The following is a 14,023-nucleotide window of genomic DNA, read 5'->3' on the forward strand; positions in this document are numbered from 1 at the left end:
CAAACATGATATTAAATACTCACCAAGAAAAGACGGTGCCATTTTGCTCCTTTTTTGATTTGCCTAGGGCAGCTATCATTAGAGATACACCTTCTGTTAGATTGAGAAAGGCGGCAAAAGGTATATTAATGTATCACATCTCGTTTTGTGCAGCCATTAATTTTATTGAAATAGAGGGTAATATAGCTGCTGTAAAGCGATTATTACGAAAAGTGTCAAACATACAAAACCCTGATCCAGAAACAGGATGGTAATGATTGGAATTGTGGAGAATAACTAAGAATCGATACTGAAATGTTGACTTTGATAGTACAACGCTCATGTATGCAACACAATTTGGCCACGTTGACCTTGTTGAATTACTCTTAGAGTTGGGTCATGAAGAGGAAGTAATATCAGTCGTAAGTGGTTGTTACTCAAGTGCTGGCGTAGATAGTTAACTATTTATGCTATCAGGACAATGAAGGAATTACTGTGCTTATGATTGCTGCCATGTTTAACCATGAAGAGGTAATTCTCAATTCAAAAATGCATACTACCAGCTCCTCACCGCAATTACAGATTTTTTTCTTGTACGTCAGTAAATATCCAGAATGCATTCATGCTATCAGTAAAAATGGATGGACAGCACTTTTGTATGCGGCACAGAATGGCAATGCAAATCTCGTTAGTGTGAGTAAAAAGCAGTTTCGCTCATCTATACACATCACAAACTAAAGTAGCAATAGTATCTTTTATCCATTTCTGCTGATTTTGATCATATCGACAATGTAGGCAATTCAGCTCTTCATTATGCATCGGCTTGGGGTCATATAACTGTCATGGATCTATTAGTGGTATGTTGAAACATCATTGTATTTGCTCTTGTAACTAATTCAATTACTCTTGACAGTCGGAGGGCTGCAATGTGGATCTTGAAAACGACGAACATGCAACAGCCTACGACTATGCGTACAGCACAGCAGTACAGGAACATTTGAAAGAGATATCGCAAATACCATTTAACGATGATTCGACATTGAGTGTATCATCATCACAACGTCAACAAAGTTTAATCAATGCACCCTACTCTTCATCTTATTCCAGTGGCATTCATTTAGGACCCACCTCCATGGCTATTTCTCGAGGACAATCTTATGCTGGTCATGAGAGTCCAATACCTCGAGCCTCCACCTCTTCCTCCTCCCTCGTTATACCCTCAGTTACCACACCAGGAGGCGGTCCGTTGACAGCTTCATCCAGTCCTCGGGGATCACACTACCAGCAACCTCCTATTGGAAGTCCCTCTTCATTTAGCGAATTGGAACGAAGAAGAGCGAGTAGTTTTGGGGATGCGAAACAGAAGGGTTATAGACCTTGAATAAAGCATGGCTTTTAGTTGACAATAAATGATGTAAACGTTGCCTCAACACTACAATGTCGTAATAATTCATCATTCGGGCCCTCGCGCATTAGATTTGGTATATAAATGCCAACAGTATATTTGCAACTGCTGATTTCTCTCATCCATACTTTTCTTTTAAGATATGTGCGATAACAGCAACGACAAGAGCCTCTTCACTAAAGCCTTTGATGCCGCTGGTGGCATGCTGCAAAGCTTCACACCAATCAAGCAAATCCATCAGCATGTTTGTGGACTCCACTTCTATGCCAATGACAAAAAGAGATCTGTTGAAGCACACCATTACTGTACTCATGTTGGTGAAGACATGCATCAGTGTGTCATTTACGATTCAGATTCTCCCAATGCAAAGTTAATCGGTATTGAATATATTATCACCAAAAAAAAATTTGACACCCTTCCAGTTGAAGAGAAGAAATACTGGCATTCTCATGTATATGAAGTCAAAAGTGGAACTCTGTTCATGCCATTCAGTGGGTTGGTTCCCAAAACGGTGCAAGATAACACAGAGCTCAAGGAAATGGAGCATTTGATAAACACTTACGGCAAAACCTATCACTTTTGGCAAGTGGATAGAGGTGATGAGATTCCATTAGGTGAACCTCAGCTTATGATGGCCTACACCAAGGATGGACAAATACCCGAGGAAAAGACAAAGAGCATTGAACAGAAATTTGGCATTAGCGTAAAAGAAAAGAGAAAACAAAGAGAGGGAATTGCATTCGAAGAGCCTGACGTTGCCGCTGATGTTTATGCCAAAATCTAGCTTTTATTTACAAAGATATTTAATAAAAAGGTTTGATGTTTTTTCTATCTAAAGTCTAGTTGACTGATTCCATTATGATATTTATACAAAATGATTATGCCCAGAATAGAATTAAACAAGGAAAGGTCAGTCGCTCCATATCGCTCAGCTTCGTCGTCATTTTACAAAATAAACTGCCTTTTATAGTAAAACTTAAAGAAATCACCTTCTTAAAAAGGCAAAAGGGTGTGTCTAGGGTCTAGAATTTACTATTTGGGATATAGTGTACTTTTTGGTCCTATTTTCACAGCAAATGGGGATGTAGCTCAGTTTAACGTTGATTTTTATTATATACATGAATTCAATGGGCACTCGATGGGAGCATTAGCCTAGAATTCTAGAAACAAAAGAGTAGCAGGTACAAAAAACCCTTATGAGGACACTAACGAAGAAAAAGGGAAAAAGGAAAGTGTGGTAGTTGCAGAGGATCGGCATGAGTACTGGTATTGTTGATTTGATCTGGAGGAATGACCAACGGATGGGAACTTTGATAATTACTTACCACCGTGGCATCGCACCGAGAAAGCAAAAACAACAAACGTTCATCAATGAGCAGAAAACCAGAGCGATCCAGGATCTGGATCTGGTGGGATCACAGCCAGAGGATGCACAAGGCAATCAATGGCATGCAACAAAAGGAGCAAAGCAGACCAAAAGTACGGTGGACCAGCTGAAGCTTTGTCTGGAAGACAGTTCAGAGCATGGTCAATGCGATGTACACCAGGTGGAGCAGGTGGCAAAGCATCAAAAAAGGTACGATCCAGAGCACGACATGTCAGAAAGTGATCTCGGGAGATAAACTCACCGGTAGTGCACGGACATTCTTCACGCATATTGGTGAAACGTCCAAGACGCCACCGCACAAGACGACTACGAGCAGATCGACCAATAGGCAGATACAGGATGGGATCTGGACGAGAGACAGACGGACGACAAGCACGAAGGAGAGTCTGAGCACCAGAAACAGCAGCAGCAGCAAGTTGACGATCTACTTGATCTTGCCAATACGAATCAAAGACTTCAGTAAGACCAGCAGTGGTGAATGGCGGCGGATCAGGCAGTGTTAGATACAACGGGTTTTGACAGATAAATCTGTCTAGACGAGTGTACAGTAAACCACGACGAAGCAGAACCAACAAGCAATCATCAGGGAGAGTATCAGCACGAAGGGCATAACGTGTTGTCAGAACGTTATATCGATGCTTCATGCTGGGAAGACAGGTCAAATGTTTGGCAACATTGTACCATGTACTACCAACAAACATACCAACCAATCGATTTTGCAGAGCATCAAGAGCCTTGAAGTCACGGAAAGAGAGATGAGATATAGCTAAGCCGTATTCCAGTTTGGGACGAATAAAGCTTTTATACAAACGAGCACAAAGCAACAGAGAAAAACCATTTCGATTGACACCAACCGAATTTAACAATGCCATTGTCTTGATAGCACCAGAAGCACGCAGATTGAGAATCCCAGGGGCATACAGACCTTTATATCTAAACGGCATACCAAGATACGTGAATTCCTCTACCACAGGAAGAGGTTCACCGTATAGAGACAATGGATGACGAGTAGAGGCAGTAGGAGCACAAAGTACAGCACATTTTGATGGTTTCCACCTGTAGCCAAGAGAGAACGAGTGATCTGAAGCGATATCCAACATGGTTTGCACATCAGTACGAGAGCCAAATATGGCCACATCATCAGCAAAGAGCAGGCTATTCACGCAAACACTAGGCATCCCAGGTGGTGATACCATAGTACCGCGACTGACAGCAGAACGAAGAACAGCAGGCAGAGAGTTGATGTACAGAGAGTACAAGTGAGGGCTGAGCACTGAACCCTGCAATACGCCAGTAGCAGGCGAAAAGGGAACAGAGGTGTGATTTGCAATCAACACAGACACGAGTACATCATCGAACATGTGGATGAGCAAACTGAGAACTGAACGAGGCAGAGAGGAACGAGAGAGAGCATCCCAAATCACTCGACGATCCACGGTATCATACGCTGATTTGATGTCTAGGAAAGCAACCACAGGGTAGTGGTGGTGGGTGAGGAAGTAGTCGTGCATCAAGTCATGTAAACAGAGGGCTTGATCCAGAGGACTACGCTGTGGGCGAAAGCCACCTTGAGCAACATCAAGTGCAGGCGAATGTTCATCAAGAGCAGGCATCAGAGAGAATTCGAACAATTTACGCATCACCGAAGTAAGCGAAATTGGACGAAAGTTTGCAGGATCAGATACATCACCTTTCTTGTAAATGGGAAAGACTTGAGCATGTCGCCATAGGGCTGGTGTATACGACCACTGAGAGCAGAGTGTAAAGAGCAGAGACAATACGGGTGCAATGTCAGATGCTAGAGCCTTCAGCATTTCAGCTTTCAAATGATCAGGACCAGGAGCTTTCCCATTTGGCAAACGCTTAATGAGGGAGACAAGTGTATCAGCATCAAATAGACCCAAATCAGCGGTGGACACATCATAAGGCAAATCAGAGAAATTGGACGGAGCAGCAAGGCGAGACGCATTATTCAACAGGGAGCCATCATAGACAGAGGCAAGATGGGACGCCATTGTGTTGACAGAGGCAGTTGGACCGTCTGGATGACTGTACGTTGCAGAGCATTCCTTGTTTCTTTTAATGCGCTTGATTGCAGCAGTAGCTTTCGAAAAATCCTTTTCCAAATCAGAGCAAAACTGATTCCACGATCGACGCTTAGCAGCTTGTACAAGAGAACGAAAACGCCTGTGAGCAGCTTGATAGAGATTCCATGTTTCGACTTTGGCAAAACGACTTGCCCACCTCCATCTACTATACATAGTATCTCTTTCACGAGCAGCATCCTCAATTTCCTGTGTCCAGTACTTTTTCCAGTGGCCAGGACGACCAGATTTCACACCAATTGAGCTATCCAGAGATTCATACAAACATTGATTCAAAGAATCGTTGATTGCATCAATATCTGGACAAACACCAGGGGGAGCAGACACCAAACCAGAGAGAGAACCAACCAAAGGAGCAACAGAAGTTCGAAAGGATTCACGAAGCAAGCCCAAAGGCCGCTTTTTCCTCAATTTCGAGAGCTTCCATTGCCGTCTAGGGGCCAAACCACCAGAGCTACCAGAACCAAGAGTATCATCGGGAGGGGGCACATACTCGAAAGTAAGTACCATCAGCCGATGATCAGAGCCAAGAGACAGATCAGATTCAACCACCAGTTGAGGATGTAACAGAGCAGCCTCGCCAATGTTTGTAAGAAACAGATCAATGATGCTATGAACCTCTTGTTGACGTCGAAAAGTTGTGAATGTGGGTGTACCAAATGCTAAAGACTCATTGAGAATGGAAAAAGAGGACTCCTCCAGCCATGGCAGTAGTGAGGTACCACGAGGATTAGCATTAGTATCACCCAGTAGAGATCCAAAGCGAGCATTGAAATCACCACAAAGGATGGTATCACTGGTTACGGGTAACGAGCGAAGAAGCGAGAGCACCTTATCCGAAGATAAGGGTGGAGGCAGATACACACAATGAACCGTAAGGGTGCCAACCTTAAGGGACAAAGTGTGTGCATTGTAAGACGGAAGTTGAGAGACAGAGAAAGGACAGGAAGGAGAGACAAAGGCAGTAATGCCACCAGAACCACGGTTAAATGCACCAGGTACTTTAGAGCCATAGAGGTGGAATTGAGACCAGTTAGTAGGGAAAGAACCAGAGGTTAGCCAGGTTTCAGTGACAAGCAGTACATGAGTGTTCTGAACATGATGGAGAACATCATGTACTGTTGATTGACGTAGACCATTGGCATTCCAAAGGGAGAGAGAGACTTGAAAGGAGTGGACTGGGTTGTTATTGGGAGTATGACTAGTAGCTATGTTACTCATTAGAGTTCCATAGCAGAGCCATTGCTGTCATGATCTTCCTTTTGACGCTTGAACAAGAATTTAGCCTTTTTGGGCTCCTTCTCGGCAAGACGACCGATAGCTTCAGAGACGGCTATATCTAGCTCTTCTTGAGAGATCCAGCCAGCAGAGACAAAGTATTTGCCAACGCCACTAACGTTGAGTGGACGAAGGAAAGAGAGGGTTTGCAGAGCACGGGTGTTGGTGAATTCATAGATCAATTGCTCACGCTCTTCAATGGCAAGATCAGCATATTTGGGATCAGCAATGTTGTTGGGATCCAAGGGTTGAAAGTTTTCAATGTGATCAGCTTCACATTTGCGCATACAGGCGAGAAACTCCTCTACATATTGGATGTGGAGCAAGATGCCAATGACGCCAGTGGCAGGGAAACAGATGTCTAACACACGGCCAGTATCAATACCAGCTCGGCGAAGTTGGTAACGAACCTCAGAGCGCAGGATTTTACCAGAGCGGCCTAGATACACATACTGGTATCCTTGTTGACCTTTGGTGGTGGCGGTTTGGAACATACGACCTGCAGCAAGACGTCGCTTGGTAGTACGGGCAGGGTCACGATGTTGGGCACCTTTACGGGCAGCAGATGCGTAGCTACCTTGAGTAGCATCGGGTTGGTGAATAGTAACAAGCTCTTGGGTTGGTGTTACCTGAGAGCTGGATTGAGCACCTTGATTGGTGCGGCGGGATGAGAGTTGGCCCTGTAATTTTTCAATTGCAAGGTCCTTGGCCTGTAACTGATTTTTCAATTCTCCATTTTCCTTTTCCAAAAGGTCCAGGCGAGCAAGGAGATTGTCATGTTGCTGTACTCGCTCGGTGAGAGAGACCAGTTGTTGCTGTTGTTGTTGAACAGTTTGGATGAGCTGATTCAAATCCATAGATTGCTGATTATTGTTGAGCATGGCTGAAAATATTCTATCAAACTTTGGAGATTCAATAAAATATGAAAAAGATGTCCAACAAACTGGAAGTTATAACACAATGTACGTTGACTAAATGCAAGTAAACTGGTACAACTGAAGGCTAGTTGGAGTGTTTGTTGTCGAGATAAACCGCTTTTATAGTGAGGAAATACTTTTTACCGGGGGAAGGTGGCAAAAAGTGATGAAAAACGGAAAGAGATGGGGATGTAGCTCAAATGGTAGAGCGCTCGCTTAGCATGCGAGAGGCACTGGGATCGACGCCCAGCTTCTCCATTTTTTTTACATATTTTTTGGTCTCGGAGTTACACTCCATACATTCTTGTTGAGTTACAGCCTTTCTTTTGGTAGCATTCTCAGTAGGAAATACTTCGGATGAAGATCAGATCCCAGAAACAAGTATTGTTGCGGATTGATAATATGGAGTTTGAGGCTCTTGTAAGTCTAAATTTACGAAAAAAAAACCAATATAAAACAATAGAGTCAACGATAAAAAAGATATATTATCAAACTGACAGGTGTAAAAATAAACTGAAAAATCTTTACTGGTCAGGTAAATGATCTTCCTTATATACTGTTACAAAGTGGTTTATTGTAGTGCGAATAGTAGAAGTTAAGATAGAGTAAATATATAAATAAATAGCCAAAGCAGATTCGTCTATAGAAATGAGCACCAGGTTATAGTTGTCCAACTAGTAAAGAATATACTGTGCGCGAAAAAAAAACGTTCCAGTGATTTATCAACTCGTAGTTTTACACTTACAGCTCTGTCAATTTTGCTTCAATTTTAAAATTAAAGTAAGGTTATTAAACCTTGGGTTTACAGCTATAAAATGAGCTACTAAAGTAATTGATATAATAATTATTGAGCGATTGCGACTGACGTAAAGTAAAAAAAATCGATTTTGTAAAATTTGAATTATCGTTGGATGATCTTATTGTTCGTATACATTCCACAAAAATGATCCGAGTGCAGTGAAATCAGGTTTAAATAAATTTCACAAAAAAAATAAAGCAATAGTAAGATACAATAGAAATCAACTGTATTTTATTTGTGTATAAAATGAATTGAAGATCCTAGAATTGAGTAAAAAGAAGAAGATTATTTATACATTTGCATCTAGCTTGTAGGATTAGTGATGATAGAGAGCAATAGGTGCTGCTATTGCGATATCTGGCAAATATTGTTGATGTTTGATTTAAAGTGGTAATCAATGCAAGAGCACTGGCCATAAGGGTCGATTTGAGTAACCTTGATGGGCTTGGGTGAGCTATCGTCATAGCATGATTTAATGTAACCTTGATGGTTTAAAGTGTGATGTTTGTTATTGAAGTATGGACTCCTTTATCTGGGATATTATGCAACTATGGCAGCAGGGCATAGTTGTCATATTTGGATATGCTTGTTATTGATTTGATTCCATTTGGATAAAGATACCATCACTTATTGCGACCATCATGGGTGTGATTGAATACACTGTGATCAGGAGTAATTCACTCACACGATGTGCGATATAAGCATGCATCTTTACTTTAGTATTTTTAAATGGTTTTTTGATGTACATTTGAGCGCTTTCATTAAGAGATCCAAATAGCATGAATTTGAATGAGTGCTATTTGATGAACTTTGGTTTTCAATTAAGTTGCGTTTGGGTGGTGGCTATTTCATTACAGTCCCTAGTGTCAAGAGAACTTCGATCAGGTGCTTTAGATGGTCCCCGAGCAGCAGCACAAGAAAGTTTAAGATCGATGGGCCATGATATGTCAATTAATGGCATTCGCAAGTCGTTGAGACGAAATGGACTTAAATCTCGTCGAAAAGTAAAGACCAATTTTGTTAGCAATGTTTAGAATAATGAAATATAGACAGAGTATATACAATTAGAACTGAATATATTTATTATGTTATTCCAAGATTGAATAGGGATCAAGAGTAGTGTAGACATCAAAGGTATTTATAGTTATTTGACAGTGCCGCAGCAATAGGACCTTGATCTTGAATGCGGGATAATTGTATAAGCCTTGAACCAGTTAACGAGGATGTGCTGCATAAGAACTCATGAACCACCAGTCAAGGATAAACAACAAAGATGATCCAGGATAGAATGTTCTTCCTAATAGCTTTGACGGAAGAACATTTGTCGGAATTGAAACCCACTTCCAGGGACGAAAGGCCATAGGCTACCACTCTCCAGGAACCAGGATATAGATTAGCCATTTGATGGCACCACTCATGTTCCTTTGTGCTGCTTGAATAAAGACCTCTCACTTCTACTATGCATTTCTCCTCATTCTCAGATCCTCTTATGTAATATACAACGCTTAATACATTTGCCTCTCAGAGATGATCTACTGTAGGGGGAAAAACTGTCCCGTTCGTTTAAAATTTTGTCTTTTTGCACAAGTTTTTGGTCATTTCTTTGTATACAAAGTCGAAATATATATCGTTTGAATGAGAGAAAGTAGTGCTATCTATACATAATTATAACTTTTTCAAAAACTAAAATCCAATGATTTTATTGGTTAAAAAATAAATATAGAAAAATATACATTTTATTATAAAATCATTAATAGTGAGTTGAACCACCTTTGCTCTTGGTGACAGCCTTGATTCGGGCAGGCATACTATCAATATATTTCTGGCACTCTTTTTTTGTTATTTTGTACCACTGAATGTTAATACGCCGCTCCAATTCTTCTTTTGTAGAGGGCCTAGTAGGATACTTATTAAGACGAAGCTTTAGGAGATGCCAGACATGTTCAATGGGATTAAGATCGGGACTTTGGGGTGGCCAATCCATGATTTCGTCTAGGTTAAACCCATTTTCGGTGAACCATTGTTTAGTAATGCCCGATGTATGCGGTGTTGCTCTGTTTTGTTGAAATCGCACATCAGATGGTGTCTTCCCAAAGTGCGCAAGAGTGTCGTTCAATGATGTCTTCGAAATATCGACATACAAGCCCGAGTTTATTGCGTCTTCAATAATGGTAGTACCATAACCAGGCCCCTCCGCTGTTATGCAACTCCAGAACATGACCCCACCGTCATTTCCCTGCAACTGAGACTTGACTTGATACGACTGCATGATTCGGCCACCATTCGTCCAGTAAAAGGAATTACCATCTGAGCCCCAAAGGTTTATTCTTGTTTCATCCGAAAACACCCAACGACGCCAATCAGCAATAGTAAGATGCCTATGCTTTTTAGCCCACGCCAATCGAAGCCGCTTGTTTGTCTTGCTAACAAAATTGGTCTTTAGTTTTCTACGAGATTTAAGTCCATTTCGTCTCAATGACTTGCGGATGCCATTAATTGACATATCATGGCCCATCGATCTTAAAATTTCTTGTGCTGCTCGGGGATTATCTAAAGCACCTGATCGAAGTCCTCTTGACACTAGGGACATAGTTTTAGCACTAAGTTTTTTCGGTCTTCCGCCAAGAGGTCTAGTTGAGTCAGGGCAATATAGTTTTCTGAGCCTTGTAAGAGTAGAGTTACCCACTCCTGGATACAAATTCTTTATCTTTGAGAGCGAAAGACCACGTTGGAGCAAAGATTGGAGAACGTTGCGCAAATCTTGTGTTAAACGAGCAGGCAAAATGAAAGTTTTGAAAAAAAAATAAGAAAGCAAAGAAATAAAGAAAAAACATGAAGAAACTAGCTTCTTTTATACTTTTAGAGTGCTCCTGGGATATTAAATATCCTGAGCATACCGCGGGTAGTTCTTTAGATTTCTTCAATACGTCTATTGGAAGTAAAGATATCAACCATTTTATATCATCTAAAATTACCCACCTAACATTTTTGCCACGTCTCACTTTAGCTGGTTATACTGGGATTAAAATATAGTCCAGCCATAAGGGTTTTATGCTGCTGTAATCCCTATAGGCTGTTCTATCGAACGCAGTATGTGGTGGCTTTGTTTTCCGAGTTTTGGCAATATACTGGGTAAAAGTCAAGATTATTTAAACGAACGGGACAGTTTTTCCCCCTACAGTATATCCTAAACAGATACAAATATCCTGCATTCAAGATTTAGGTCTTAATGCTGTGGCACTGCTAGATAACTATAAATATCTTCTTATCAGAATTACAATATCCGCACTTGGAAATAGATTGACAGATAACCGTACCCTAAATACCCAAGATGACAACAATGAAGCATCATACCTTATAGCAAAGTTACTATTGAAACATATCATATAGCATACTGCCATCTATTATTCATCTATTGCCAGATCTAATGGATCCCTACCCATTAGTTCATATCACCTGGAATCCATTATTATAAATATCCGCATTATATCCGTCATAATAAACGGTGCTTTTGATGCTGATTTAATTCACATTTTGTCCCTCATAAATTACCTTCAAATTTTGCACTAGATTTAATCCTCATTCACTCTTGGAGTAACTTAATAAACTCGTTATTCAAAACAAGAAATCAATGATGTACGTCACATGCTTGACGGGGAATTTATTACTGCTGGGAGAGCCCTGTATCGAGTGAATTACTGTAGCGTCTATTATATAATCTTCCCTATACAATAGATTCAATGAAACATTCTTTAAACAAAATTGTTTAAGGGATGATAAACTCAATGAATACATTTTATTTTACTTTTGAACAAGAAAGGCCTAATATTGTATTTATTTAGTTATAGTTCTTTTATTACAAACATTATATCATAATAAATGTCAAATCAACATGAAATCAACTAGTTGTGACCCTTCGCCGTTTCGACTCCTGAGCCAATCAGATTGCTTGAAAACTCCGCTGACCTAAAAAAAAATTGCGAGGGTTTCCCCCCTGTTTTGATGTGAGGCAAAATTTTAAGCTCCGCTATATAGCAATATAGCCTTTACTATCATCAAATTTCCCCCAGGTGCTAGAGCATGCCTTACTTACACCACCTAGCTTTAGATTCTGGCATTGAGACTCTCAGTCATCACTAAAGTAAGTAGCGGTAACCAAGTGGAGGCGGCCTATCTACCTCCTAGCCTCGGATAAAGTCTTGTTGGGCTTCAGGGATAGGCACATCCACACAACGTAAAAAAAAAGGTATGCTTCAAAGAAACATAATAATAATAATAGAAAAGAAAATCACATGCTACGATACTATAGAAGTATGGTAGTATGTAAGCAAAAAAGGAACACTCACACAAAAAAAGCGAGTCAAAAGAAAAGCATAACAACAAATACAACATCAAAGATGTTCAGAACAGCTCGTTGTTGTTGCAACAAAAATGCATACATGAACAACGTGCACGGTGGTAATAGTCGGATGTAAAGCAACACAAACACGCACAATTGCAGGAGCAACAGCAGTAATATAAGTATGCAATACAACATAATGACTAATGTTGTTTCATGTGAAGCGACAGAGGCAATACAAACAACAACCCACGACCATATAACAAAGTAGTATTACAACGGCAATACAGATATATAGTAGCACATCATGCTTGTTGTTCATACATAAGAAGCAACAACATTGCAAGCACCTGTTGAGCTGATCATATCACAGCCAGCACAAGAAGAAGAAAAAAGCGCAAGAAAGCAAACATTACGAATGCATTATCACGAGAAAGGAAGCAATAATACAAACGTCCAGAAAAGCTTTATATCATTGCGACCACAAGAAAAAAAGATACTTACCACTTACCACAGCCACGGATAGACCAGAAGAATATAAGTAACCATCAGAGATAGACCAGAAAACGAGCAGGCACCAGATACAGTAGACCAGAATAGACCATATTAGCAGCAGCAGCAGCAGCAGCAACACCAGCACCATAGAAAAACTAAAGAATGAACGCCATCAGCAGAGAGCAGACAAAGACCAAAGAAGTTACTTACCACTTATCACCACCACAGACAGACCAGGAGAGTACAGGCAATCACCAGAGATAGACCAGAGAACAAGTATACAGCAAACACAGTAGACCAAGAAAGACCATACTAGCAGCAGCAGCAGCAACACCAGTAGCAATAACAGCAGTTTAGAAAAACCGAACAACGAGCGATACCAGAGACCAGGCAAAGATTAAAGAAGCAACTGCCAGAGATACAGATCAAAGAAGCAGCTACCGGACATAATCAACCAAAGAAGCAGACAGCAGAGATGGCAGAGAAGTAATGGAATCAGCACCCACATCAAACAGTCAAAAAAAATTAGCGAAACCTAATAAACAACAAATCCGATTAGTGCTAATTCTACGTCTTCTAGTGCTCGTTATTGCATGGTACCTACTATATTTCACTTCAAAGAAGCAGTAACAAGTCTTTCTGGCAGTGCAAGACAGTGTTATCAGAAGCTAGAGTGTTATTATTAACCAAACGGTTTCCAAAACGACCATGGTTTGATGCTAAACGCGTTTTGCAAAAGGGAAAAAAAATGAGGGTATGGAAAAATGAGAGGGCACCCTATCCGACGTCACTGCCTGTAGATTTAGTTTCAGTAGTGTATTATAGCAGCGGTAATTGCGGCCATTTAATTTGAAATTGTGCAGCGGTATTTTCGTATTCAAACTTGACTTGATTTGACATCCTTTGAACGTTTTTATCGAATTTAACAATGAAAACTATCGTTGTCACATCCAATTTCCTAATACATTTTTGGATATCTAAAGCCGCATTGAATGATCCTAATTTCATTCAGCTTTTAGACCGAAAATAATGAGAAGTTTCCAAAAATACGAAAACAGGTTTTCTGTGAATATGTCAAATTCTAGCATACAAAAGTCTCATATAAACAGTTTCTAGTGTTGCATTTCATCTTTACGATCAATTTGATCAAATATGTATCATAGAAAAAGTCTTCATTTTTGGGGTGAAAAGCGCGAACGTTTGATTTTTGAGAGATTTCCCTTGCTAATACACATGAAAAAATGATGATTTCCATGCATTTGCAACGACCCAAAAAAAATTGAGATAAAGCATCAGGAAGTAAAGCGTGGCCAAGAGGA

At 40.4% G+C, this 14,023-nt stretch overlaps 5 protein-coding genes and 1 non-coding gene across 6 annotated transcripts; 3 read left to right on the forward strand and 3 right to left on the reverse strand.

Annotated features, from left to right (window-relative positions):
• Positions 1-5: 5 nt before the first annotated feature.
• Positions 6-1,360, forward strand: SNC2_1 (Vesicle membrane receptor protein (v-SNARE); the record flags this gene model as incomplete). The annotated part of the gene is made up of 6 exons (XM_064821370.1): positions 6-120; positions 175-250; positions 311-401; positions 457-672; positions 729-836; positions 893-1,360. 6 exons carry the CDS (start codon positions 6-8, stop codon positions 1,358-1,360), a joined length of 1,074 nt encoding a protein of 357 aa, XP_064681056.1.
• A 166-nt stretch (positions 1,361-1,526) lies between these two features.
• On the forward strand, positions 1,527-2,168 carry ATC70_001984 (Rab-GAP TBC domain-containing protein; the record flags this gene model as incomplete). Its single annotated transcript, XM_064821371.1, has 1 exon — positions 1,527-2,168. The coding sequence occupies one exon, from the start codon at positions 1,527-1,529 to the stop codon at positions 2,166-2,168; it is 642 nt and encodes a 213-aa protein (XP_064681057.1).
• A 584-nt stretch (positions 2,169-2,752) lies between these two features.
• Positions 2,753-6,021, reverse strand: ATC70_001985 (uncharacterized protein; the record flags this gene model as incomplete). Its single annotated transcript, XM_064821372.1, has 2 exons — positions 2,753-5,968; positions 6,013-6,021. The coding sequence occupies 2 exons, from the start codon at positions 6,019-6,021 to the stop codon at positions 2,753-2,755; spliced, it is 3,225 nt and encodes a 1,074-aa protein (XP_064681058.1).
• Positions 6,022-6,096: 75 nt separating this feature from the next.
• On the reverse strand, positions 6,097-7,035 carry ATC70_001986 (uncharacterized protein; the record flags this gene model as incomplete). The annotated part of the gene is made up of 1 exon (XM_064821373.1): positions 6,097-7,035. One exon carries the CDS (start codon positions 7,033-7,035, stop codon positions 6,097-6,099), a length of 939 nt encoding a protein of 312 aa, XP_064681059.1.
• Positions 7,036-7,256: 221 nt separating this feature from the next.
• On the forward strand, positions 7,257-7,329 carry ATC70_001987. The gene has a single exon. It is a non-coding gene; the product is annotated as a tRNA-Ala (tRNA).
• A 2,291-nt stretch (positions 7,330-9,620) lies between these two features.
• ATC70_001988 (uncharacterized protein) lies at positions 9,621-10,460 on the reverse strand (the record flags this gene model as incomplete). Its single annotated transcript, XM_064821374.1, has 1 exon — positions 9,621-10,460. The coding sequence occupies one exon, from the start codon at positions 10,458-10,460 to the stop codon at positions 9,621-9,623; it is 840 nt and encodes a 279-aa protein (XP_064681060.1).
• Between the last annotated feature and the right edge of the window lie 3,563 nt (positions 10,461-14,023).

Source organism: Mucor velutinosus (assembly GCF_035048745.1).
Source record: "Mucor velutinosus strain NIH1002 chromosome Unknown tig00000093, whole genome shotgun sequence".
In the NCBI taxonomy this organism is placed as follows: Eukaryota; Fungi; Mucoromycota; class Mucoromycetes; order Mucorales; family Mucoraceae; genus Mucor; species Mucor velutinosus.